This window comes from Ursus americanus, chromosome 2 (assembly GCF_024610735.1).
Source record: "Ursus americanus isolate L20-20 chromosome 2, mUrsAme1.1.p, whole genome shotgun sequence".
NCBI classification, from domain to species: Eukaryota; Metazoa; Chordata; class Mammalia; order Carnivora; family Ursidae; genus Ursus; species Ursus americanus.
The window spans coordinates 22,063,535-22,087,772 of record NC_142128.1 but is presented as its reverse complement, the minus strand read 5'-3'; the positions used below and the strand labels follow the sequence as shown (position 1 = coordinate 22,087,772).

At 49.8% G+C, this 24,238-nt stretch overlaps 1 protein-coding gene across 2 annotated transcripts in view; it reads left to right on the top strand.

Annotated features, from left to right (window-relative positions):
• The first annotated feature begins 3,675 nt into the window (after positions 1 to 3,675).
• SCNN1B (sodium channel epithelial 1 subunit beta) overlaps positions 3,676 to 24,238 on the top strand; it is a 53,536-nt gene continuing 32,973 nt past the window's right edge. Inside the window, exons 1-2 of one of the 2 annotated variants that reach the window (XM_045776419.2) lie at positions 3,849 to 3,910; positions 11,223 to 11,500. Coding sequence is in view for 1 of the 2 variants with exons in the window: in XM_045776420.2 (XP_045632376.2) it covers positions 3,730 to 3,910 (181 nt within the window). In the remaining variant the exon portion in view is untranslated. Of the gene's footprint in view, positions 3,911 to 11,222; positions 11,501 to 24,238 lie in introns of both variants that reach the window. The other variant, XM_045776420.2, reaches the window with a different exon arrangement.

Here is a 24,238-nt window from a genome sequence, read left to right as displayed (position 1 = left end):
TTCCTCTCCCACTCCCCCTGCTTGTGTTCCCTCTCTCACTGGCTTTCTCTCTCTGTCAAATAAATATATAAAATCTTTTAAAAAGACAGGAAAAGAAAAGAAAAAAGGGTGTGTGTGTGTTTTTTAATTTGGCCAAGTGATCCACAGTTCTAAACACCTGGCAAAAGCCCATGTAGACATTCTCTGACATCCTTAAGACCAGAGCTCCAATCAAGAAAGGGAAAGAAGCAAGTTCAGTCTTCACAAATTCAAGGCAACTCTGAGAGCATAACTCTCTTTGTCCACAATTGCTTATAATACATATCTTAAAATTGGTTAGCCTAACATCAACCAGTCCATAGTTCTTAGACACCCCCAATGCCATCTCCTCCCACACTGGACATCATGACTCAGACGAACACATGTCATCTGTACAAAGCCGCCCACAGCAATACAGTCCTGGAGAAGACACACCCCAATAATGTCCAACACCAGAAACTGGCCAGGAAAACCCAGGGTGTGAACCAAAAGAAAAACCCTCCCAAATGACCTGGATTGGGTTGAACCATATGAAATTGCCATTTTGTAGGTCAAAGAAAGTAAAATATTAACAATTTCATATGGTCACAACTGAATATACTAGGGCAATGGTTTTCAAAGTGTGGTCCCCTGACATATAGGTTTGGGGCAAAGACCCTGTCAAGAGAAACATGAGGTTGAAATTATTTTCATCACAATGCTAAGGTGTTATTTGCCTTTTTCTCCATGTTGACATTTGCATGGACAAAAAGCTGTGTTTGACAAAAGCATTGGTGGGTAAAATTATGTGAAACTATATTTCCTTCATTTATTTCAACTAAAAAACATAATGCAACAGAACAAACCAGAATCCAGCTGTCCTTTATTAATCCAGATATTAAAAGAGATTTGCAAAACTGTTAACCGATGCCATTCTCCCCACTAATATTTTTTTTTGTTATGGAAAATATTTTTCATAAGGGCATTTTAATTATGTTCACATGTAGTGGGTTTAGTATCTCTATATTTCAATGATTAAAATATTTTTTAAGTATCTGTTTTAATTTCTAATGGGGTAAGTATCAATAGATGTAAACTTTGTGAGCAAAAACTCTCTGGGGTCTTCAATAATTTTTAAAAGTGTGAAGGATTCCTGAGACCAAAATCTTTGAAAATTCCTATATGAGGATAATTTACAGAAAAACATGCATGAAACGAAGTGGAAACAATCAGCATAATAAGAAAACACATACAACTGTGGAGAGAGCACCGAGTTCAGAGACCACAGTATTTGTAAGAGAGACCAATTTTTTAATACAGCAAAGTACAAAGAATAATGAACCAATCACCCAGGGTCTCACCACCCATAACTAAAAGTTAACATTTTGTACTATTTGCTTTCAGTCTTTAAAAAAAAATTAATTAAACTTCCCAGCTCAAGGAGAATTCCTTTGGTCCCCATTCCATTTCTGAACTCTAAGGGAACCACTATCATGAATTCCAGTGGTTTTCTTCCAGTATATACAGTTATAAATTCCTTACAGTATTTTTTAAAATTTACTTGAAATAACTCAGACAGTACACATTAATCTGTGGCAGCTAAGTGCGCAGGCTCTGGGTTAAGACTGTCTGGGTTCAGCTCTGATGCTTCCTACTCGTGTGACCTCGAGCACTTACTGTACCTGTCTGTACCACTTTCCTCATCTGTAAAACAGGGATGATACGGGTACCTACCCCATGAGGTTTTTGCGAGTTTTCATAGAAGTGCCTGGAACCACACCTGGCACAGAATTAACACTATGAAAGTGTTTACTCTCTATTATTCCAGTTTTCTTGCTTTTTTCCACTCCCGATTTTGAAGTCTATGAACATCCATATACATAGAGAGACTATGTCCTTGTTAAGTGCTGTATAGTAATCCATCGAATGAACATGCCACATTTTATTTTATTTTTTCTCTACTACAAATGGCAATAATATACTTCTTTCTACTTGTAGAGGTTCACAGATTTATAGTGTCAAAAATCTTCTTGGTTGACAATTTCTTCAGCAGGGCTCAACCTCTAGAAAGCTCGGTCTCTCTGATAGACAGAACAAAGCTCTCCCAAAGATGCCTATGTCCTCATTCCCAGAACTTGTAAATCTGTTAAGTTACATGGCAAAGGGGAAGTAAGATTGCAGACTGAATTAAGTTTGGCAATCAGCTGGCCTAGAAATGGAGAGATTGTCCTATGTTATTCAGGGAGGCCAAATGCAATCACAAGGGTCTCTAGAAATGGAAGAGGGATGCAGAAAGGAGAGAACTAGGGGCGCCTGGGTGGCTCAGTTGGTTAAGCATCTGCCTTCGGCTCAGGTCATGATCTCAGGGTCCTGGGATAGAGCCCCTCAGGCTCTTCACTTAGCAGGAGACTGCTTCTCCTTCTCACTCTCCCTCTGTCCTCTCTCTCTCAAGTAAATAAATAAAATCTAGAAGGAAGGAAGGAAGGAAGGAAGGAAGGAAGGAAGGAAGGAAGGAAGGAAGGAAGGGAGGGAGGGAGGGAAGAAAGAAAGAAAGAAAGAAAGAAAGAAAGAAAGAAAGAAAAAGAAAGAAAGAAAGAAAGAAAGAAAGAAAGAAGAAAGAAGAAAAGAAAAGAAGGAAGGAAGGAGAGAACTAGACAGATGGTATGGGAGAAGGAGGCAGCCCCATATTGCTGGTTCTTAAAATAGAGGGAGGGGCCGCAGGCTAAGGAATGCAGGCAGTATTTACAAGCTAGAAAAGGCAAGGAAATAGATTCTCCCCTAGAGCCTCTAGAAGGAACACAGTCTTCCCAGTTCTTGATTTTAGGGGTGTTGGATCTCTGACCTCCAGAACTGTAAGATAATTTGTGTGTATTAAGCTGATACGTTTGTCGTGGTTTGTTACAGCGAGAGAAAAAGAATCCAGTCTCTCTCAATGGTGGGATGGAGAAGGCTGATTTTTGGAGTTTGCAATGGGTGTGTGAAATGAAAAGCCGCGCGTGGAGGTTATCGGTAGGAAAGTGGCTGAGAGGATCAGCCTTGGAACCTTGACCTGTTAAAGAGAAGAGAGGAGGAGAAGACGTGAGGACTGGAGAAAAGGGGAGGGCCTGGCAGTGAGCAAAGGCTAACGCAGGGGTGTAGTGGGAGTCAAGGGAGGAAGCCCCGAGGCCCCACCGGTTTGGTAGGCAGTTCGAATTTCTAACGCAGAGGCGGGGCCTTCAGGGAATGACTGGGATCTAAGAGTGACCTTGGAGGGAGAGGCTGAGTCAGAGAGAAGGAGAAGGTCAGTGGGAAAAAAGAGGCGAGCTAATTCCATCTCATAGGTCAGCTGAGGTTCAGGAACAGTTCGGGGAAATCAACTGCAGAAGCCTATCCCAGCAAATGGCCTAAAATCGCCACCTTGCCCAGAGGGCAATCTGCCCTGGAGGGGGGTGTGGAAGTGACAGGCGTGCAATTTGCACGCGTGTGTTGCGTCTAGGTACACCGCGGGGTAGGACCGAGTGGTTAGGGTGTATGCGGCATGTGACGTGCACCGGGACAGGGCAATGACAGTGGTTTGTGTGGGGGACACGCGGGGGTGGGGGTCCACCTGCACATATTGTGGTATATGTGGGTGCCTTGGGGGTCCGGACGTACGGAGGGGGAACACGGGGCGCAGGGTGCTGCGGGTACGTGGGTGTGGCACGTGAGTACGCGTAAGTGTGCAGGACCGGAGCTGGGTGGCCGGGTCCCTGGATGGTGCCGGTGCCTTGGCCCGCGGTCGGCGCCGCCAAGCTCCGCCTGCGGGCGCTCCCGGGCTTCCCGCCCCCTCGGCCTGCTCCCTCCCAGTCCCCGTGGCCGCGCGCGCTCCCAGCCCCAGCGCCACAGCCACCCGGCAGCCGCCGCCGTCACCGTCCGGAGACACCGCGGGAAACAGGTATGACGGCGACCCCGGGCGAGCACAGGGGCCGCCCTGCCGTGGCGCCTTCCCCCGCGCTCCGTCGGCCGCGCCTCAGTTTCCCTCGCGGGGGCGCCTGGGCGCTGGCGGCGGCTCCGTGGGGACCCGGCCTCGGGGTGCAAGGGGAGGACTGCGGGATGACAAAAGCCCCCGGAGCCGGAGGCGGGGGAGGGGCAAGTCCCGGGAGGGTCGCGGCGGTGGAGAGGGCCGCGGTGTCCTGAGCGCGGAGGGGCGGGGTGAGCTGTCGTCCAGGAGGGTGACACCCGCGAAACTCGAAAGCGCCAACTCTGGCCCGGTGTCGCCGAGCAGAACGGCCCGACTTGAGCCACACAGCATCCCGGGACGGTGGGCCTCCGTTGGGCTCCCATTTCATAGACGGGGAAACTGAAGGGGGGGGGAGCTTGCCTGCGTCCGGGTGACAATTACGAGCCCAGAAGTCTGAACCCAGAGCCTGCGTCCTGGCCTCTCCTGTCAGCCACCAGAGGGGACCCCGGGGGTGGGTTGGCCCCCCCTTAGTGGCCCCCTGCTGGGGAGGAGGCCAGATCCCAGCGCCCTGCTGCCTCTCCCTCAGAGGGGCTCTGGCCTGGAGGCGTGACCCCTGGCAGGGGACAGTTGGGAACAGTGAGTGTGTGCAGTGGCACGGAGCAGGCCCTCCCCACTGCAGTGTGGAGGGAGAAACTGAGGCACAGACAAGTTTAGGCAGGAAGCAGCAGAGCTTCTCCCATCCATGAGAGGCACAACAGCTCCCTCACCTCACCCCCACCAGGGAGCCAGGTCAGGACAGCCAATGCCCACATTTGTCTCTGACAGCAGAGCCCTCCAAGAGTCTACTGGGGGACTTGTAGAAATGTTCCCTGAGGCCTAAGCATCCCTGTGGCCCCCACCTGGCATCCACCAGTGACTCAACCTACCTACCCACTGAACTGTGATTTCAGGAGGACACAGGGATCCATCCACACCCCCTTTGGCTATATATAACCTTCCAACCCCTGCCCTCCCTGCTCACCGAAGGTAACCACCTTCATAACTTGGGATGTTCCTTCTAGACCTTTCCCACACCTATGCAGTCACATATATGCATACCCACAGAACATACGTAAAATGCATAGTGACGTTGTGGGCAGATATTTAACAGAAATGGTATAATCCATCCATATCCTGCACCCACACCCCCAGTCTCCGGCTATCATTCCTTTGTTATCCATGTTGTGCATATAAATCTAACTTGGTCATAAAAATTCAGGGGCTGTTTTTTAAGATTTATTAATTTTAGAGAGAGAGAGTGGGGGGACAGCCCCACCCCACGGGAGAGGGAGTGCAGAGGGAGAAACTTCAGCAGACTCAGCGCTGAGCTGAAGCCCAGAAGTGGGGCCTGATTCCACTCCCAGCCAAAAGCAAGAGCCTGATGCTTAACCGACTGCACCACCCAGATACTCCCCCTGGGGGGGGGGCTGTTTTTTATTTCAGCTTTTTCTGTAAATTGACATCTCTGGGTTAAGTAAGATTTTTGTTCTTTGTCCTAAACTAACTTCACAGGATCTGAATTTGTGGGACAATGTCCTCTCTTCTCCATTGCACACATGCACGAATGCACACGTGCACACACACTCGTGTACATGCATGCGCACGTGTACGTGCTTCCGTACAGGTCCACACATATACACGCGCACATGTTCACACGTGTGTGTACCACACACACAAGCACACAATGCACAGGTGCACATATGCACACTTCTGTCTGTGGGCAAGGACAAACACGCACCCCCTCTACCTGCCGTCTCTGCTGAGCCACACCACAAGCTCTGCCTGTCCAGGCTCTGGTGGGCAGAGTTCCCAAAAGGGACAGCCTCCAGGGATCCTCTCTGGATGCCCCCAGTGCCGCCCTCCCCTTCTAGTAGGAGCCAGGGTAATTAGGAAACGTGGCTGGCAGACGGGAGTGTCCTGGGTCCTATTTGTGTCCCACACACTTTCCAGGTCCAGTCTGGGGGATGAGTGTGTGCGTGTGCTGGAACACGTGCCAAGACCATCAACACTTTGGTGGAAAGCCTGAAAACAGCCAGCTGGGGAGAGGCTGGAATCAGGTGGTGCTTGCATTACCAGCCCAGGTCCACCGCTTCCTAGCTGGGGCAGTTCCCTCGCCCTGTGTGAGCCACAGCTTTCTCATCTGCACCAGGGGGGATGAGGACAGTGGCAACCACCCAAAACTGTGGAGGGCATCAATGGGATGATGAAACAAAACACTCACTCAGAGCACGTCAGCCCTCGGTAAGCAGGAAGTCTCATCCTGGACAGGGGAGACCTGGAGATGGTCCCTGGGTGGAGGTGACACTCCGAGTCACCACTGGGTCCGTCATACCTTGTGCACACCCCAATTCCAGGCTGATGATCCCGAGAGCTGAGTGGGCTGGAGGATGAGATTCCTGGGTGTTGAGGCCAAGCTCAGCTCAGAGGCATCCAGAAGCATCAGGGCATCTGCAACAGGTGAACTGTGTTCCTGGCCTGGAGCAAGGGTGCAGCCGTGAAGTGAGTCAAGGTCCCCACCTTTGAGATATCAGAGACAGCAGAAGTTGCAGAGGCCCACTCTCTGTTTTACATTTTAGATTACTATCAAATTTTAAAAAGTGGGCGATGCCACATAAAACTCCGTATCTCTGGATCCTCTTGAGAAATCAGAAAAGCAGACAACTCTGGACCCAACATTCGGCTGCCCTCTTCGATGGGATGGGCACCCTCCCCACAGTCCCCACCTGGCCCATCCTCATTTGTAAAGAACAGTATACCACGAAACTTAATAACCTAGACTCACAGCCGGCTTCTACATCTCAGCTCTGCCACGGATCAGTGGTGTGGTCTCGGGAAAATTATTTAGCATTTTTTGTGACTCCCTTTCCTCAAAAGGTTATTTTAGGCATTAAATGAGTCAACAACCTAAGCCTCTTAAAACAGTGTTGTGGCGTGTGGTCCGCAGTGTTGATGATGCTGGTGCTCGTGCTGGTAATGGTGATGTTAGCTGCCCGGTCCCCGTGATAGCATAACTTGTACTCCGAAGTGCACCTGCCATAAATAAATGCTGTGGAAACAAAGGGAGGGAGGAAGAAAGAAAGGAAAGGAATGCTTTGAGCCCCTTTTGCAAATAAGATGCTGCCATCCTAGATATTTTTTCTTCCCAAAGACAGGAAGAGGACAGGTTTTCAGGGAAAGATACAAAGACGAGGGGATTCTAAGGTGGGTTTGGACGGATAGATAGGAGCTTCTGTGGAGCCATAGATGAAGAAGGCTTTGCCCTACAGAGGAGACAGAAGAGGACCTTGAGATCACGATGAGGCTTATGGCACGAAAAGGGATGAACATTTTTTGCATACCTATTATGTGCAGGTGCTCTTAAAATCACCACCCCTGGGGGCCTCACAATGCGCCCAGGAACCAGGTCTGTGATCCCCATTTACTGATGAGTCAGAGGCTCAGGGAGGGTGAGCACTCAGAGAGGGTGGGTCAGTGGCAGAGCTGGGGTCAGACCCCAGATCTGTCTGATCCTAAAGCCCGTGCACCCTCTCTGAGCCTGGTTTCTCCTCGTAAAGTGGAGATAGTCCTACCAAAACCTACTGCACGGGTTTGTTGCGAGGATTAGATGAGAAAATTAATGCACAGACCTCAGCATGCGACCTGGCAGAGAGCAGTTGCTCTGTTATTTTCGTTGGAACAGAGCCTGTGTTTCTCCAGACCTCTCAGCCTCGCTCATACCAGATGGGGGAGCCCAGGGAGCGAATGAATGACCTGGGCCAGCGAATCTCAAAGTGTGGCCCGTGGACCACAGACATGGGCATTGGCATCAGCGGGAGCTGGTAAGAAACTCAGATTCTCAGACCCACCCCAGACCTACTGAACCAGAGACTGGGGCTGGGGCCCTGTATTTTTACAAGATCTGCAGGTGATTCTATGTGTGCTGAAAAAATTCAGGATCACTGGCCTAGAGAAAAACTTCAAATGACACCCTTCAGCCAGATGCATCCACCTCCCGCTAGATGGTGAAAATTTTCTCCGCCGGAAAGGCCAAAGCTGCCGGATGTGTCCTAAGACAGAAGCGTGTCCCCCTCCGCGCCAGCCAGTTCCTGAGGGGCCTAGTGGAGTTTCCGGGGTTTTTATTCTTTGGAACTTGCTCTCCTTTCTTGTCTTGCAGCCTCTAGTCTGACCACCTTGAGGGTCTGGGGCAAGATTTGACTTTCAGAGGAACTGAAAGTGAAGGATACCCCAGGCAGCTGAGGACCCACCCCCTCCCCATAAAAAGCCTGTTATTAGACACCCTTCTGTGCCTGGGGGCCTTGGTGGGCCGTCCCTTCCCCCTGGGCCCCCATGAGAACATACGCCCAGGCAAGAGTCCTGAGGTCCTGAGCAATAGGGAATGATCTCAAGACTCAGCAGAAAGAACCATTAAGGAGGTCCCAGGTCAAGTGACAAGGAAGTAAGTCCAGGCTGGGGACAGTAATATACTGCAGAGGACCTCCAGTAGAGAAGTAGGCCCCCTCCATGTGTCCTTTTCGAAGCCCTGATTAAGAGTTATACGCAACAAATGAATCATCGAACTTTACATCGGAAACCGGGGATGTACTGTATGGTGACTAACATAATATAATAAAAAACCATTAAAAAAAAAAAAGAGTGGAAGGCAGTACTGGGGCACCTGGGTGGCTCAGTCAGTTAAGTGTCTGCCTTCACCTCAGGTCATGCTCTCAGGGTCCTGGGATCAAGCCCCATGTCAGGCTCCCTGCTCAGTGGGCAGTCTTCTTCTCCCTTTTCTTCTGCCCCTCCCCCTACTCATGCACGTTCTCTCTCTCTCAAATAAATAAACTATTTTTAAAAAAGTGGGAGGCAGTATAGCCTAATGGGTGAAAGCGTGGTCTTGCCTTAAAGATCGAAGTTGCTAGGTCTGCCTACTTAAAAATTAGTATTTCCTGGGGCACCTGGGTGGCACAGCGGTTGAGCGGCTGCCTTCGGCTCAGGGCGTGATCCTGGCGTTATGGGATCGAGCCCCACATCAGGCTCCTCCGCTTTGAGCCTGCTTCTTCCTCTCCCACTCCCCCTGCTTGTGTTCCCTCTCTCGCTGGCTGTCTCTTTCTCTGTCAAAATAAATAAATAAAATCTTAAAAAAAAAATTAGTATTTCCTGTATGACCCAAACCAAAAGCACCCATAAGCCTACATATCAAATTAGTTAAAAAAAATATCTGTCCTTTCTATGGCAAAGAGTTAATTTCCTGGATAAAGAGCTCTTGCAAATCAAAGACCAAGCACCCCATCCAAAAATGAAAAAAAGAAGAGTAAAGGATATGATTTGGCTGTTCACATAAAAGAAAGTACGTAAAAAGAAGCATAAATTCAAACAGATGAGAAGGTGCTCAACCAGTGTTCAAAAAAAAAGAACTGCAGAGCCAGACCACCCTGATTCTGTTTTCCACCTGCCAGATCCCTGGGAAATACTCGGTGTTGGAAATGGGGGTGTGGGTAACCAGCACGCTTCAGTTCTGTCGGTGGGAGCACAAATTGGGGCACCCTCGGTGGGGGGAGTTAGGAAAACTGTCGATACTGAATAGGCCCATACCCCAGGGCTCTGCGATTTCACCTGCAGGAATTTACCCAGTGGATATCTTCGCGTTGGGCACCGCATGTTAGAACAAAGATCGTGAGTGTTGTGCGTAAGAGGAAACAATTGGAAAGTAAACACCCATCAGTGGGAACACCACACAAGAAAGAGAATATGATGTAGCCATTCAGAAGAAAGCAGTAGCTCTTTATGAATGGATGTGGAATCATCTCCCAGATATATTGTGAAAAGGAAAATGCAGGATATGGAACAGTATATAGTATTCTACCATCTCTGTACATAGAGTCCCTTTACAAAAGGACAAGATAAGCATATATATGTAGGTATTTGTATATGCGCATTAAACCCTGGGGACACTTGGGAAGCCTGTGATAGTGGTAGACTTTGGGGAGGGAAGCAAGACGTAACTTTTCATTGCATACATTTGGTACTCTTTAGTTTTCCCCCCAAACTTCCATTATATTAGAGCGATAAACTCCAGCCACACAGGTCTTCTTCATCCTTATTTAAAACAAGCATAACATTAGAGAGAAGGTGAACTCCCTTTTTGACCACTCCCCAAATTCTGTATGTTTCCAAATAAAAAATGAATTACTGTTTTTAAAAGTAGGGTCTTTGATCACAAAAGAGCAAGTATTGTATGATTGCACGTACATAAGATACTTAGAAGAGGCAAATTCTAAGTATTTGGAGACAGATTAGAGGTTACCAGGGCTGAGGGGCAGGGGGAGTGGGCGCTAGTGTTTCATTGGGTCTGGGATGGTGCAAAAGTTCTGGAGATGGATAGTGGTGACGGTTGCCTGACAGCAACCTACTTAATGCCACTGAAATGTACACTTAAAAGTGGTTAAAATGGCAGGGGCACCTGGGTGGCTCAGTCAGAAGAGCGTGTGACTCTTGATCTCGGGGTCTTGAGTTCAAGCCCCACGTTGGGTGTAGAGATTACTTAAATAAATAAAAACTTAAGAGAAAATGATTAAAATGGCAAATTTTATGTTGTGTAGTTTGCCCCAATAGAAAAATTTATAGATGACTCAAAAAAAAAATAAGTCAGGGCTTTGATATCAGATTGCTTGGGTTCTAGTCCGTGGTTCCACCACTTCTGAGCTGTGAATAATCAAGTGTGTGTACTTCTCTGAGCCTGAGTTTTCCACCTGCAAATGGGGCTGTCCAGGAGTCATGGTTCACAGGAATCCTGCAAGGATTAAATGACTTTGTCCACACAAAGTGCTTGTTCTTCATCTCAGGGACTATCATAGGAGGTCAGGATGGGGAGAATAGGGAGGCTAGAATCAGCCACTGGACCAAATATCAAGACCAGCAGGTTCAGATGGGGACAGTGTCTAAGGAGTGTGTAAAAGCATCATCCATATTTTTATTTTGCTTTGTATTTGCAAAGCTAAAAAATCCTGTGCTTCCATAAGGTAAATTACAAAATATAAATGCAGAAGAAATCTTCTTAGCTGGTGGGAATACACAAAAGATGCAGTGATTCTTAGCCTGGGCCTGCTAACCTCCAGAGAGCAGAATCCCGGCTCTGTGCTTCTCCACTGTGTGATCTCAGGCAAGTTACTTAACCTCTCTGTGCTTCAGTTTTCTCAACTGGAAACTGGAGATGATAATAAGGATTGTGGGGGCTGGGGAGTCGGGCGCCTCTGGTGCCCCTGCAACAAACAGAGCCCTTTCCTTGCAGACTTCTGGAACAACCCAGGCAGCCTTGCTTCCTCCTGATGTGCCAGGGAGCTCATTCCTGAGCCCAGGTCTGGAAGGAAGACTAAGATCAGGGAAGTCTGGTGCACCCTCCTGCAGCATCTGGCTCTGCGGACATTGGGGCTACAAGACAACCTCCCCAGACCAGCTCCCCCGCCCTCTGCAGGCTGATTCCTGAAATTCCACTGTGGGTCTCTCACCTCTGTCTCCGTGTGGCGTTTGTTGATTTTCCTGGTTGAAAGGCACCACTCCCCACCCCAGGTAGGATCACCTTTGTCCCTCCTCATGGTCTGTGCTGCACTGAGGAGCTGGATGAGGGCTTTGTTTAGTTTGGTGAGAGAGACCACAAAGAACCTTTGCGGTCTGCGTCTGTGGGCCCGAAGGCTGCCTTTCAAGGCTTTAGAGATGGGGCATGGGGGAGCTTGGCACATGGGAGGTGCTCCCTAACGGAAGGAGGGGCCGTGTACTGGGCCAGAGGAGTCCTGGTTTACGCCAGGCTGTTTGGGGAGACAGTTCCTGTCCTCAAAGGTCCTCGAAGCGTGACCACTGAGGTTTACCCAGAGTCCTCGAGAGGCAGTTTGTTTAAGGGTTGAGTTTGGAAGTCAGACAGTTTGGCATTGGAGCTGGGCTGTGTGTGACCTTGAGCTTGATACTTAGCCCCTGAGCCCCAGTACTGGCCTGTGGACTGGGGACAGTAGCAGCTCCCGTGAGGGCTCTCTGTAAGCTAAGTGCACAGCACCTTAGCTCAGGGCCTTCGGGTCCCCCCGTCACCCGCCTCACCCTTCTCACTGCTCCAGTGAACTCCAGAAAGGCTGCACCATTCTGCGGGGCTTCGAGAGTGGAGGAGGGTGGGGCTGTGGGAGGAGAGGCCAGCCCTGAGAGGCCAGGAGGAGCACCTTCAGCTGGAGAACTCAGGGAAAGTTGAAAGATCAGAACTGGGCCTGGCTGTGTGTATCCAGGGAGGGGTGATGTTCAAGTGGAGAGCAGACTGGTTCGTTGCAACTCGCAGGCTGTTGGAACAGAAGCTGGTCTGACGCCTCTGACGCTAGATGACATGGGTGGCAGCCTGGCCCCGGGATGCTGGGCCTGGTGAGCAGGTCTCCCCCCAACACACATACAGAGGGCAGAACCTGGAGGAGTAGCGTGGTGGTTGGGGGGCAGTGGGAGAACAACATCTCCCAGCATTTAGGGAGTGTTTCCTGAATGCTACTACATTCATCCACAGGGATTTAAACTCCTAGAGCGCAAGGTTTTGTCTGTTTTCTTTACTGCTTTGCCACTGCCGCGGCGGGCCAGGCATTGGACCTACAGTGCTGAGCAAGCTACATCTCCCAGCTCCCAGGACCCTCCTCTGAGACTCCCTCTCCATCCTCGTGCGGACTCCCGAACTCCCACTGGGGCCCACCATTGGCTCGACGGGTGGGGCCAACTTCTTGTCGATCTTATGATCTAGTTGGCTGAACACCCCAGCCTAAAGACCGCTCCCCAAAGTCAGACAGCTCTCCAGAGCTTGTTGTTCCCTCGAGGTGTTGCCACTCCATCCAGGAACCATGTTGCTTTGCTTGCCTTACACACGGGGATGAACTGGCTTCAGTTTCTCTTCCAACATGTGTACATTCCATGCCAGGCTCATGCATTATTTCACAGAATTCTTTGAGCAGCCATAAAGGGTAGGTACACATCTTCTTCCCATTTGACCCCTGGAGACACCAGGTCTCTCACTGCATGATCTCATTCTATCTTTGCCACAATCCAGTGAAACAGGATGTATCGTTGTCTGTATTTTGCAGATAAGAAAATGGGCTCAGAGAGGTTAAGTAACTTGCCCAAGGTCACACAGAACTAGCAAATGGTGGGGCTGGGATTCAAACCGAAACAAACGATCTGACCACAGAGCCCACTCCGCTTTCCCTATCCTGCCTCTCCTGGGCTTCCAGGTGTTATTTGAGAAGTGGGTGCGGAGGAGGAGTGGAAATTTTTACTCCATGACTTGGTTCTTGAAGCCCTTGGCTCACCTGCAGCCAAGTGTAAGGTTTCAGCTGTTTGCTTCCCAGGAACTACCCTGGGTCACCGTGCGGGTAAGGATTCAAATCCCTCCCAGCAGAGAGGGGCCGCCCAGAGCCTAGCTTGCGTGTGGCTTTGACTCTTGGAGAAGCAGCCCCTTACCTTCCTGGGCACCCAATTCATAGCCTCTAAATTTCCCTGGAGTCCTGGCTTCCTCCTGCCCAGGGGCTGGGCCTATGTCCCAATGACTCAGTTCCAAAGCTTGGGCCCAAGGCCCAGAACAGCACGCTGGATTTTAGAGGTTTGCAGGAAATGAAGACTTAGCTGGAGAAAGGGGGCCAAGGGCCCTTTCCCCCTTTCTTGTCTTTGATTCATGCCTTTCACCTAGTATTTGAGGAGGAAGATGCTCACTTCATAAACTCCAGTGCAGTGGACCCTACTTTGTGGATTCAGGGCACGGGGAGCTCAGCTGACCCAGCACTCATAGAGTGCTGACATAGGACAGGTACAGCGAGCCACGTTTGGCCTGACTTAGCTCATTTAATCTGCACAGTACCACTATCCAGTAAGTATATCATTGCCGTCACCATTGTTATCACTGTCATCACCTCCTTCATCGTCATCCCTGCCACCATTATCACCTTCATCACTGTCACCATCACCTTCATCACCATCATCTCCATCATCATCATCCCCATCATCCCCATCATCACCTTCATCATCATCCCCATCATCACCTTCAACACCTTCATGACCATCAACATCACCTTCATTACCATCATCATCATCCCCATCATCACCAGCAGCAACATCATGGTCACCCGCATGGCTTCGCAGACCCAAGGCCCAATATGCAGATGGGGAAACAGACCCAGAAGACATGACATATCCATCTCCTAGAAAGACGGTTAAGAGTTTGGGCTCCAAAGTCTGAAAGACCCAAATTTGATTCCTAGTTCTGACACCTAGTTGTGTGACTTTGAGCCAGATATCTAACCTCTCTGAACCTCAGAGTCCTTGTCTGTAAAACGAGGGTGATCACAGTTCCTGCCTCATGGGGTTGTGATGAATGTCACATGAGCTGGTGCAGGTAAGCCTTGGCACAGGTCCTGGCTCAGATCATAAAAGCAAAGCAAACATCGGGAAACACTCTGGTAAGGAGAGAGCTTGAGTGTTTGGCTAGGAGTTCCCAGCAGCCCTGGATGGTGAGGGGCAGGTGCTACCCAGCGTGAGAACGGGCAGTGGAGGGCCAGCTCAGGGCAACCTGGAGGCAGAACTGGAGGAGAATGGAGAAAGGAGGTCCTAGGAGGAACCAGCCACTTCCTGCTTCTGACCCAAAGCCTTCCCCAAAGCTGCCAGCCTGGCCCCTACCATCCATGGTGGCATATCCTGCTGGGCCCTAATCCCTTTTTGAAGATGTAGTTCTAGACTGCAGTAATAGTGAGCATCCAAGGTCAGTCCTGTGCCAAGCAACCGTGAGCATTTCCAAGGCTGCTGTGAACAGCTATGTGGGCTGTGTGCTCCACAACTCCATGGGTATCATTCACGTAGACTACACTATGATTGATGCCACCTAGAGTTGTGCAGTACACAACCTGCACAGCTGTCTGGGGGCAGCTCTCTGAGCCTCCTTCTTCCTGGAGAGGGTGCAGAATCTCTCTTGGGTGCCCCAGGTCTGGCTGCAATTCAAGGCAGAGAAGATTGAGTGGTATCTAGATGCCATTTGAGATACAGAGAGACCACATGTGCTGCCTAAGGCTTGTCCTTGATACGATTGTGTCAGGCATTGTGGTGACTGGTGATGGTGATGGTTATTTCTTTTTAAAAGATTTTATTTATTTATTCGACAGAGATAGAGACAGCCAGTGGGAGAGGGAACACAAGCAGGGGGAGTGGGAGAGGAAGAAGCAGGCTCATAGCAGAGGAGCCTGATGTGGGGCTCGATCCCATAACGCTGGGATCACGCCCTGAGCAGAAGGCAGATGCTCAACCGCTGTGCCACCCAGGCGCCCCGATGGTGATGGTTATTGATTGTCCTTAACATAGATTATTGGGAGCCCGTAAAGCAAAGTGGTTATGAAAGCAGGCTCTGGAGTCAGACAGACATGGGTTCAGTTCTGCTCTGCTACTCTCACTGTGTGACTTTGGGTGAATCATCTGACTTCTCTGTGCCTCAGTCTCCTCATCTAAAAAACAGATATATAAAAAAAATAAAAAACGGGTGTCTAATAACATACATAGGCATGTACTAGTTCTCTGGCACAGAGCTGCTGTGAGGACACAAGATGACGTGGGCCAAGCTCTCCGCACGGTGCCTGCCATGCAGTTAAGTTGGTCACTACATGTTAAAACTCAGTGATGGCACCAGCCGGGGGGTGGGGCTTGGAGTCGCCCATTGGAAGGCAGCTCCCTGAAATCCTGCCAGGGTGATGAAGGATTGGGGGCCCGATCTGAAGTCTGTGGCCCAGAGCCAGACCAAGCCAATACTTGACTGGGCCTTGTCAACACCACCTTTTCATAATCAAGTGCTCCTAAGGTTGCAGAGATTGTGTCGTCGGGGAGATCGTGTGGGAAAATGCCGGGAAGGAGAAGGCCTGCACTCCCGGCCTTCATGCCCTCCATTCATTCCTCTAGCCCAGGGGTCAGCCAACTATGGTCCCAAGACCTGGCTCGGCCCACCATCTGTCTCTGTGCAGCCCGTGACCTAAGAATGGTTTTTTTGTGGTTGAAAAAACCAAGAGAGGGGCACCTGGGTGGCTCAGTCGGTTAAGTGGCTATCTCCTGATTTCGGCTCAGGTCATGATCTCGGGGTCGTGGGATCGCGCCCCACATTAGGGTCCGTGCTCAGCAGGGAGTCTGCTTGTCTCTCTCCCTCCATTCCTCCCCCTACTTATGCATGCTCTCTCTCTCAAATAAATAAAATCTTTAAAAAAGAAAAAAATCAAGAGAAAAGTAATATTCTATCAACGTGCAAATTAAATGAAATTGAAAGTGCAGCATTCATAAATAAAGTGGTGTCGAAACACAGCCGCACTCAACCGTTTCCTCTTACCTCTGGCTGCTTTTGCATTATCGTGGCTGCGCGGGGTAATTGTGACAGACCGTGAGAGCTTGAGCTAGTACTGCCTGGCCCTTTACTGCTGCAGCCTGACCATTCCCTAACTCTTGCTGCACACTGGAATTACTTGGGGAGCTTTTTAAGAGCGCTGGGCTCATGCCCCAGACCAAGGCTCTCAGGCAGTCTGGGGATGGGAATCAGGTGTCAGCGTGTCTCAAAGATCTACAGGTGATTCTGTTATGCAGCCACGTTTGAGAACCTCTGTCCCAGCCCTTCTTGAGTCCCTACTGTGTGTGCGCCCTGTGCCATGCCTGGGAGGCCTGTGAGCACGTTTGCACGCTGGCGCACCATGGGTCTCAGGCTGTGTAACCCACACAGTAATTTTTAAATTAGGCAGTTTCACTTAGGCATCTGGGTTTCCAGACGCTCTTGGAAAATGGGAAGATCTGGGCCTCCTGAGCTCACATTTCCCAATGGCAATAATCAGCTGGATCTGATGTGACTTCATTTTTTGGGGCGTCACCTGCTTGGCCCCTGAAAGCATTTGAGCATGAGATTCCTTGGCTTACCGGTGGGGGACTCTGGCCAGCGCGTCTCAAATTTTAACACGCACGCACGTGCCCTGGGGTCTTGGCAAGTGCAGATTCTGATCCGGTACAGCAAGTGGGGCTGGAATGTTCATCTCTAACAAGCTGCTGGAGAATGCTGATCGGGGGTCCTGGCGCTGTACTTTGAGTAGGAGGCTGAAGGCCTCCAGTCTCAGACTTCAGCATGGCCCAGAGTCTCCTGGGCGGCTGATCAAACCCAGAGATTCTGATTCAGGAGGTCTGGGGTGGGGCGTGACGACTTGCCTTTCTAACCAGTTCCCAGGTGATTCGGCCGCCCCTGGTCTGGGACCAGACTCTAGGAGCCATTGTTCTCAGCTGTGCACTGTGTGGTGACCCATTGGTTCTCACCTGGGGTGAGGGTACTCCGAGGTCCCCCCGATGGCCGGATGTTTGTTCCCTCTGAGGTCAGACTCCTTGACACTCAGCTTTTGCCAAGGGAATAAGGTCTTTGCTGACTTCTTTAGTCAATTGTCTCGTTGACCAGACCCAAGTGGCTTCCTCAAGTTCAAACCCACTATTTAAAGACATAGTGGGGGACCTGGAGACGGGAGAACTTTCTGTCCATGTGTTGCAAACCTCTTCCCCATTCCAAGGCGTTCTGATCTGTGCATCTTACCACAAAGGCCGCCTTCAGGGAGGTCTTGAATTAGATACCACGGGAGGGGGAGCCCTGCTCAAGCAGATCGGAGCCCCAGATATGGGGTATTGGGTGGGCCCAGGCCTTTAGCTCCAGGCCTCTAGCCACAGGCTGTGGCTGCTGTTGCTTCAGGGACATGGGCAGGGCCCTCTCTCTGGTCAGGCTGGGCCCAGTGCCATCCGCCACGACTGCCTTGAACGAGAATGACCACCCAGGCCAGGGCCAGTTCCCTGAAGTCCTTGAACTTGAGAGGGCAGGCAGCCAGATCTGGATGGGTGAGCTTAAGAGGATGAGAGATTATGAATTATTTCACTCGCTTCCTGGACCCTCGAGAACAGGGACTCACTGACTGCAGGAGCTCTTTGCCTCCAGGAGCCAGAAACCCCTGCCTGCTGTCAGGCCCACGCAGAGCCTTCAAGTCCCATAGGACAGGACAGCACCCAGAGTGGCCCCTGCAGAGGGCAGGTGCACTGGGGAGCCTCAGACAGCCGCTGTGCAAACTCCAGCTCTCCACTCACCAGCCCGGCAACCTGGGGCAGTTGGCTGTGCTAAGGATGCTGCGATTCCTTGCAGGACTGACTTGAGGATTACAGGAGAAGGTGTGGGTAAAGTCCAGTGACCATTCCTGGCACACGTTAGGTGCTCAACCAAGGGGAGCTGCTATCATCAACATAATAGTAGATGTTAGTTGTGATCATTTAGTTATGTAAACCGTTCTGCCACTGTCTCCCTCCCATTTTCCTGCAGCCTGGCAGACAGAACCTTGCTTATGCTCAAACAAACAAAAAAAGCACCCATTTGGCAGCAACTGTATTCATTTTTACATTCATTTCCTATTTAAGTGCCTCCTGTGTGCGGCCACGGTTCCAGGTGGGTGCTGTCCAGTATAAATATAACACAAGCCACAAAATCTGAGCTACATAAACAACTTAAAAATTTTCTGAGAGCCATACTTTTTTAAAAAAGAAAAAAGACACAGGTGAAATTAATTTCTATATTTTATCAAGCCCATATATTCCAAGTATTGTCAACATGAACATGTCATCTGTATTTAGAATTACTAATGAGATTTTTAATTTAAAAAATTTTTTTTGAGATTTTATTTATTTATTTGACACAGAGAGAGAGGGGGGCAGGCAGAGGGAGAAGAAGGCTCCCGACTGAGCAGAGAGCCCAGTGTGGGGCTTGATCCCTGGACCCTGGGATCATGAGCTGAGCCAAAGGCAGACTTAACCGAGCCACACAGGCGCCCCTCATTTTTATGATTTAATCTGCACGCCAAACCCAATGATGTAGTACTAGTCTCTGATTGTTTTACAGTTGGGACAGTCAGGGCACAGAGAGAAGTCAGTGCTACAGGGTCCCGCAGCAAGAAAGTGACAGAGCTGGGATTCAAACCCAGGCTCTTAATGACCCCATGCTGGAGGGAAGCGAGGGGAATAAAAGGGAAGCAAGGGGAATAAAAGGAGACATGTAGGTCGGGGCCATATCGTAAGTCATCGTCAAAGCCGGCGGAGAGTTTAGCCCTCCTTGCACAGACACCTGGAGCCCTTGACAGTTTCTGACAGGAATGGGACACAGACAGCTGAGCCTCCAGGAAGTGCGGTCCCAAAATGGAATCATTCATTTACCAAGCGAGGGAAACTCCCCTTCTAGCCCCTGTTCTTTCTAAAGCAGCCTCGCAAATAAGAATGTAACCTTAGCAGCCAACCCCACGTTTTCATCTTTCTTTCCCCTCATAATAGCCAACATTTAGTCAACACCATACCAAGGGCTTTACCAGCATTAATCTCGTAATCCCCACGGAAAAAAAAGCCCAGTGAAGGCAACACTGCCGCTGGCCCCATTTACAGATGAGACAACAGAGGCTCAGAGAGGTGATAGGATGTGTCCAAGACACCACCCAAGTCCATGGCAGGCTCACTCCAAAGCCCACCCTTTTGATAATAATAGAATAATTTATGTGTCCCAAAGGGAACGAGAGAGAGCAGCTATAGAGCAGGACCTACTATGTGAGCCTCAAAATATTATCATATTGACATTACTTTGGGGACTATAGTTGGGAACACTGCATTTTATTCCCAGTGGAATAAGGAACCCCCACCTCCACCTCTACTCCCCGCACCCCTAGCACCTTCCAGGGCTGGGCGGGGACTGCCCACTCCAAGTTGCCTCCAGCCTTGGCAGGGAGAGAAGTAGGGAGCACATGAAACTGACCACATTCTTCCCTGCCAGCTGTCAACACACACCACCCACCCCGGGCAAGTGGCCACCGGCTTGGCTGTGGAGGGGCGGGGCTGTGGGCTCGTGGCCTCACCATTGGCACCCCCAAGTCATCCACCCCTTGGGACGAGGTGACACAGCTCCTGGCAGCCGGCCTGGTGGGAGAGGTGTTTTCTCATGTAACTGTGATCGTACAGGATAAAGGCTGGTGTAGCCAAGTCCTCAGCAATAAGGAAAGCAAACATAGCATTAAGACTCTGTCAACAAGAGTTTGGAAGACAGGAGCCATCCAGGATATGCAGGTTCTGAGGCTGCCACCTCCTCTAAAACCCATCTTTCGCTCACCCCCTCCCCAGGAGGAAAGGAAAGGTCTTCCTGTAGAACTTGGGGAAGAAAGGGTCAGGCTGCCAGAGACCCTGGGCAGATTTTCCTAATGGACAGAACAGCCCCCCCTTTGGGGGTTTATTCAATATTCTTGAATTAAAAAAAAAAAAACTATAAGAAACAATTTTGGAGAAGTTACAAATATTAGAACATAAGCTCAAGTGTACATCCAATCTGAACTTCCTAGCAAGCCTGCAGTGATCCCAACCAATCCAGAATCCCCCTCTCCTAGAGTTCCATCTACATTCTAGGAAGCCCACATTAAAAAAAGAAAAAAAAAAAAAAAAAAAACCTTCCCTAATTCCCAATGCCCTAATTACCACTTTTCCTGACAATCGATCTTTCCACATACACAAGGGTCCGGCTTCTCATTTTTCACCTTCACAAGGGTGCAAGAGTCAGACACATTCGGTAGAACCCGTACTTGGAATTTTGAGTGTGGACCTTGTGCCGGGCTGGTGATCCGCAGTGCGATGGTCTCTCGTGGGGCTGGGCCGGGGCGGTAGCCGCAGCTTCCCGTCAACCACGAGATCCCGAGAGCAAAGAGTCAATATGCTTCAACCATCTACACCCCCACGACCAGCCTGTTTCTCAATTTCAGCATGGTATCCAATCAAGTACACGAGATATTCAACACTTTGTCATAAACCAGGCTCTGTGTTAAACGGCTTTGCCGAATTGCAGGCTCATGTAGGTGTTCCGAGTACCAGTAAGGCAGGCTAGGCTGGACTGTGATATTCAGGAGGTTAGGAGTATGAAATGCATTTTTTTAAACCTTTTTGTTTTGCTTTATTTTTTTTAAAGATTTTATGTATTTATTTATTTGAGAGAGAGAGAAACAGCACGAGAGAGAGCGAGCACGAGCGGCTGTTGGGGCCAGAGGGAGAGGGAGAGGCAGGCTCTCCACTGAGCACGGAGACCAACATGGGGCTCAGTCCCAGGACCCCGAGGTCACGACCCTAGCTGAAGGCAGACACTTAACCCACTGAACCACCCAGGCCCCCCGAAGTGTATTAAATGAATTTTTGACTTAGAATATTTTCAACTTACCACGGGCTTATCAAGACGTATCCCCAGTGTAAGTCAAGAAAGATCTGTAGTTATCATGTCGCCTTTATCAAGTAACATTCTCTCACAAGCCTTTTCCCATGTTGCTACAAAAAAAAAATCATGTTCTCATTTATTATACAAGCAATATATGTTCATTATAAAAACATTGCAAAGCAGATTAAACTAAAAACATTCTTTTTTAATAACCCGGGCTCCTTCCACCCAAACATAATCACTGAAAACATTTTGGTTAATCTTATCCAAACTTTTTTTTCCTGTACACATAGTTACCATAATTAACCATCCTTAACAGCTCTCTAGTCTTTCATTGCGTGCCTGTACGGTAGTCTGTTCCATCCTTCTGCTCTGTTGTACATTTAGGTTTCCTTGCTGTGGGCATCTGTGTCCACACAGAGAAGCCAGGCAGTGAGAGTTTTGTCATTACAAAGGGTAATCCCCTTTGAAGCCCACCTGTGGCACCAGGTCACCAGGTGAGCAAGGAAATGACAAAGGAGGATCAGCAGGTCCTCCAAGATTTAGCATATTGGCCAAAGGCCAGATGAATGCTTGTTTCTCCTTTAAAAGGCCATTCAAGGGGGCGCGTGGGTGGCTCAGTCCGTTAAGGGTCTGCCTTCAGCTCAGGTCATGATCCTAGGATCCCAGGATCCCAGGTCCTGGGATCGAGTCCTGCATTGGGCTCCCCCATCTACTGTCTTAGAGTTTATGGTCTTCTGGTTGGAACGGCAGGACAAGTGTCAAGCTTCTTCTGGGATAGAGACCTTGTAGGAGAAACCTACAGAACGGGTTTTGTAAGAACACCCAACGCCTTGCACCACAGCTGGGGGGCTGTCTTTGAGTTGCAAACTGTGAGGTATTTTATCTAATCTGGTGAGTTTCCAGGCAAAGGAAGAGCCTTGCTGAGTCCGCCTCCCTGTGCAGTGTGGCGTGTGGAGATGGTTTTCAGATGGTGTGCCCACGAACATCTTTCATCTCAGCAGTAATTGTTTATGTTGAGGTGTATTAGAAAACATATATAATTAGTGACATCAGACCTGTGATTTTGTGGACACTCTGGCTTAGGACAAAGCTAAAGTAAGTGTTTAAGTAAAAACAAGAGTGAGTCAATGCTAAGAAAGATGGTGCCCAGGTACAAAGGCGGCACTCAACGCTTGAGCCCTTGTGCTTTGAGGAGTTCTTCCTGGGAACAGAGAGCCAGCCAGCCTTCCTCAGGTCCAGTTCTTGACCTGCCTTTGCTGCTAGAGCCTTCTGTCTTCAGAGACAGCTTTTCAGAGCTTTTTGATTCCTCCAGTGTAAGCTGGATCGAGAACCTGGAAGGTACTGGAAACAAATAGTCAGCACAGACGCATCATCCGAGTCCCTAAAACCCGCAAGCTAGTCTGGTCTGGTCACTTTGGAACATGGAAGTCCTGTCCTGCAACCTCATGGTAACTGCCTCTGATGGTTTTGTCATCCGCACTATAAGTCGAGCGTTTCTTTTGGAAGTGAGATTTTTAAATGGATCTGTGTATTGGAGATTTCTTTGGACTTCGCATTATCACGTTGCCATGTGAAGGGGTCCCAGGGGTCTCCCGACCATTGTTGACGATCTTATTTATGTATGTGGGAGTCTTTAAAAAAAAAAAAAAGGAATGTTTCTAGGCTTTTGACTCTAAGCTCTTGGCTGGAGCTGCTAAAGGGGACTCTTGGGAAGTGGGTGACAGATGGTCACCAGGAAGAAGGTCTCCAGGACTGGTCTGTGCCCTCAGGATGTACTGAAGTTCAAGGTTCCTCATCCTTGGGGCCATTTTCCTCTGTGACCTTTATAACTTTCACCATCAAAAATATGAGTTCCCATATCATTTGCATATCACCATGAAAAGTGGAATGCCGTTTGTGTGGTTGGCATCACAGGGCATACATTTACTTAATGGCTGCCATTTTCTTCCCATATTTGGAAAGCAATCATATTTTTTTCAGTTGCATGGGCCCTTGAAAGAATAGAAGCTTGTAAGAGCTGGTGCATTTAAGTTGCTGTGAACCAGGCATGGTTCTAGGCACCCTTGGAGGTAGGTGTCATACTGTCCCCAGTATTCAGACGAGAAAAGGGAGGCACAGACATGCCATGTAGCTTGCCCAAGTTTGCACAGTGCAGCTGGACTCAAACCCAAAGCTTGGCTCCAGCACCTATGTCCTGAGCCAGCAGCCTGTACAATCATCCCAGGTTCACTGATGGTTGGGGAGGAAAGCAGGTGTAAGCAGCCGTTCTTGGGGCCCTGGATGCCTTGTTACCACCATGAGTGTGGACAAAGCATTTCCTCCCAAATGCCTCTTTCTTTTGGAGGCTGTGATTGGTTTCTGTGTGGTGCCTAAGAGGCACGGGTGTATGGTGTGTGAGCTCTGAGCGGTGGGGTCTCTGGCGCCCTAGGCCTCCACAGAGCTGATGGGGGTGAGGGGTGCAGGGAGGACCTCAGTGATGGCTTCGGGTCTGGAGACCAGACCAGGTTTTCTAAGGACTCTGCTCCTTGCAAGGCGTGGCCCGTGTTCTGTACCAGCAGCAGCTCGAAGTGCTTATCTGACGCCATGACTCATCTTTCATCCCAGGACCAGCCAGACTGGCACAGCAAGGCCACTCGGAGCTGGCGGGTAGACAGGATGGAGGCTGGCATAGGGTTAGGGTGGAGAAGGTGGCAGGCCCTTGCCCCACACGCTTTGCCCACTCCCCAACGCTGGCTTCCATCCAGGGTCACTGCTCTGTTCTGAGCTCTCTTGGGCTGTGTTCAGTGCCTGCAACATCGGCCCACTGGGCTCCTCTCCTTTCCTAACACCCCAGAGCACAAGGTTCATGTCCTAATTGGTCTCTTCAGGAAAGATGGTTTCATTTTGCTTGGGGACACAGGGAGAGTGTCATCTGCAGGACACACATCCCGGAAGGTGTGGGGAGGAAACTGCATGGGGTGGGGTCCCCTGTCCCCCAGTTTGACGCAGCCGGCCTTCCACAGGGAGCCGCAGCCATTCTTTCCCAAGGTGGCTCAGAA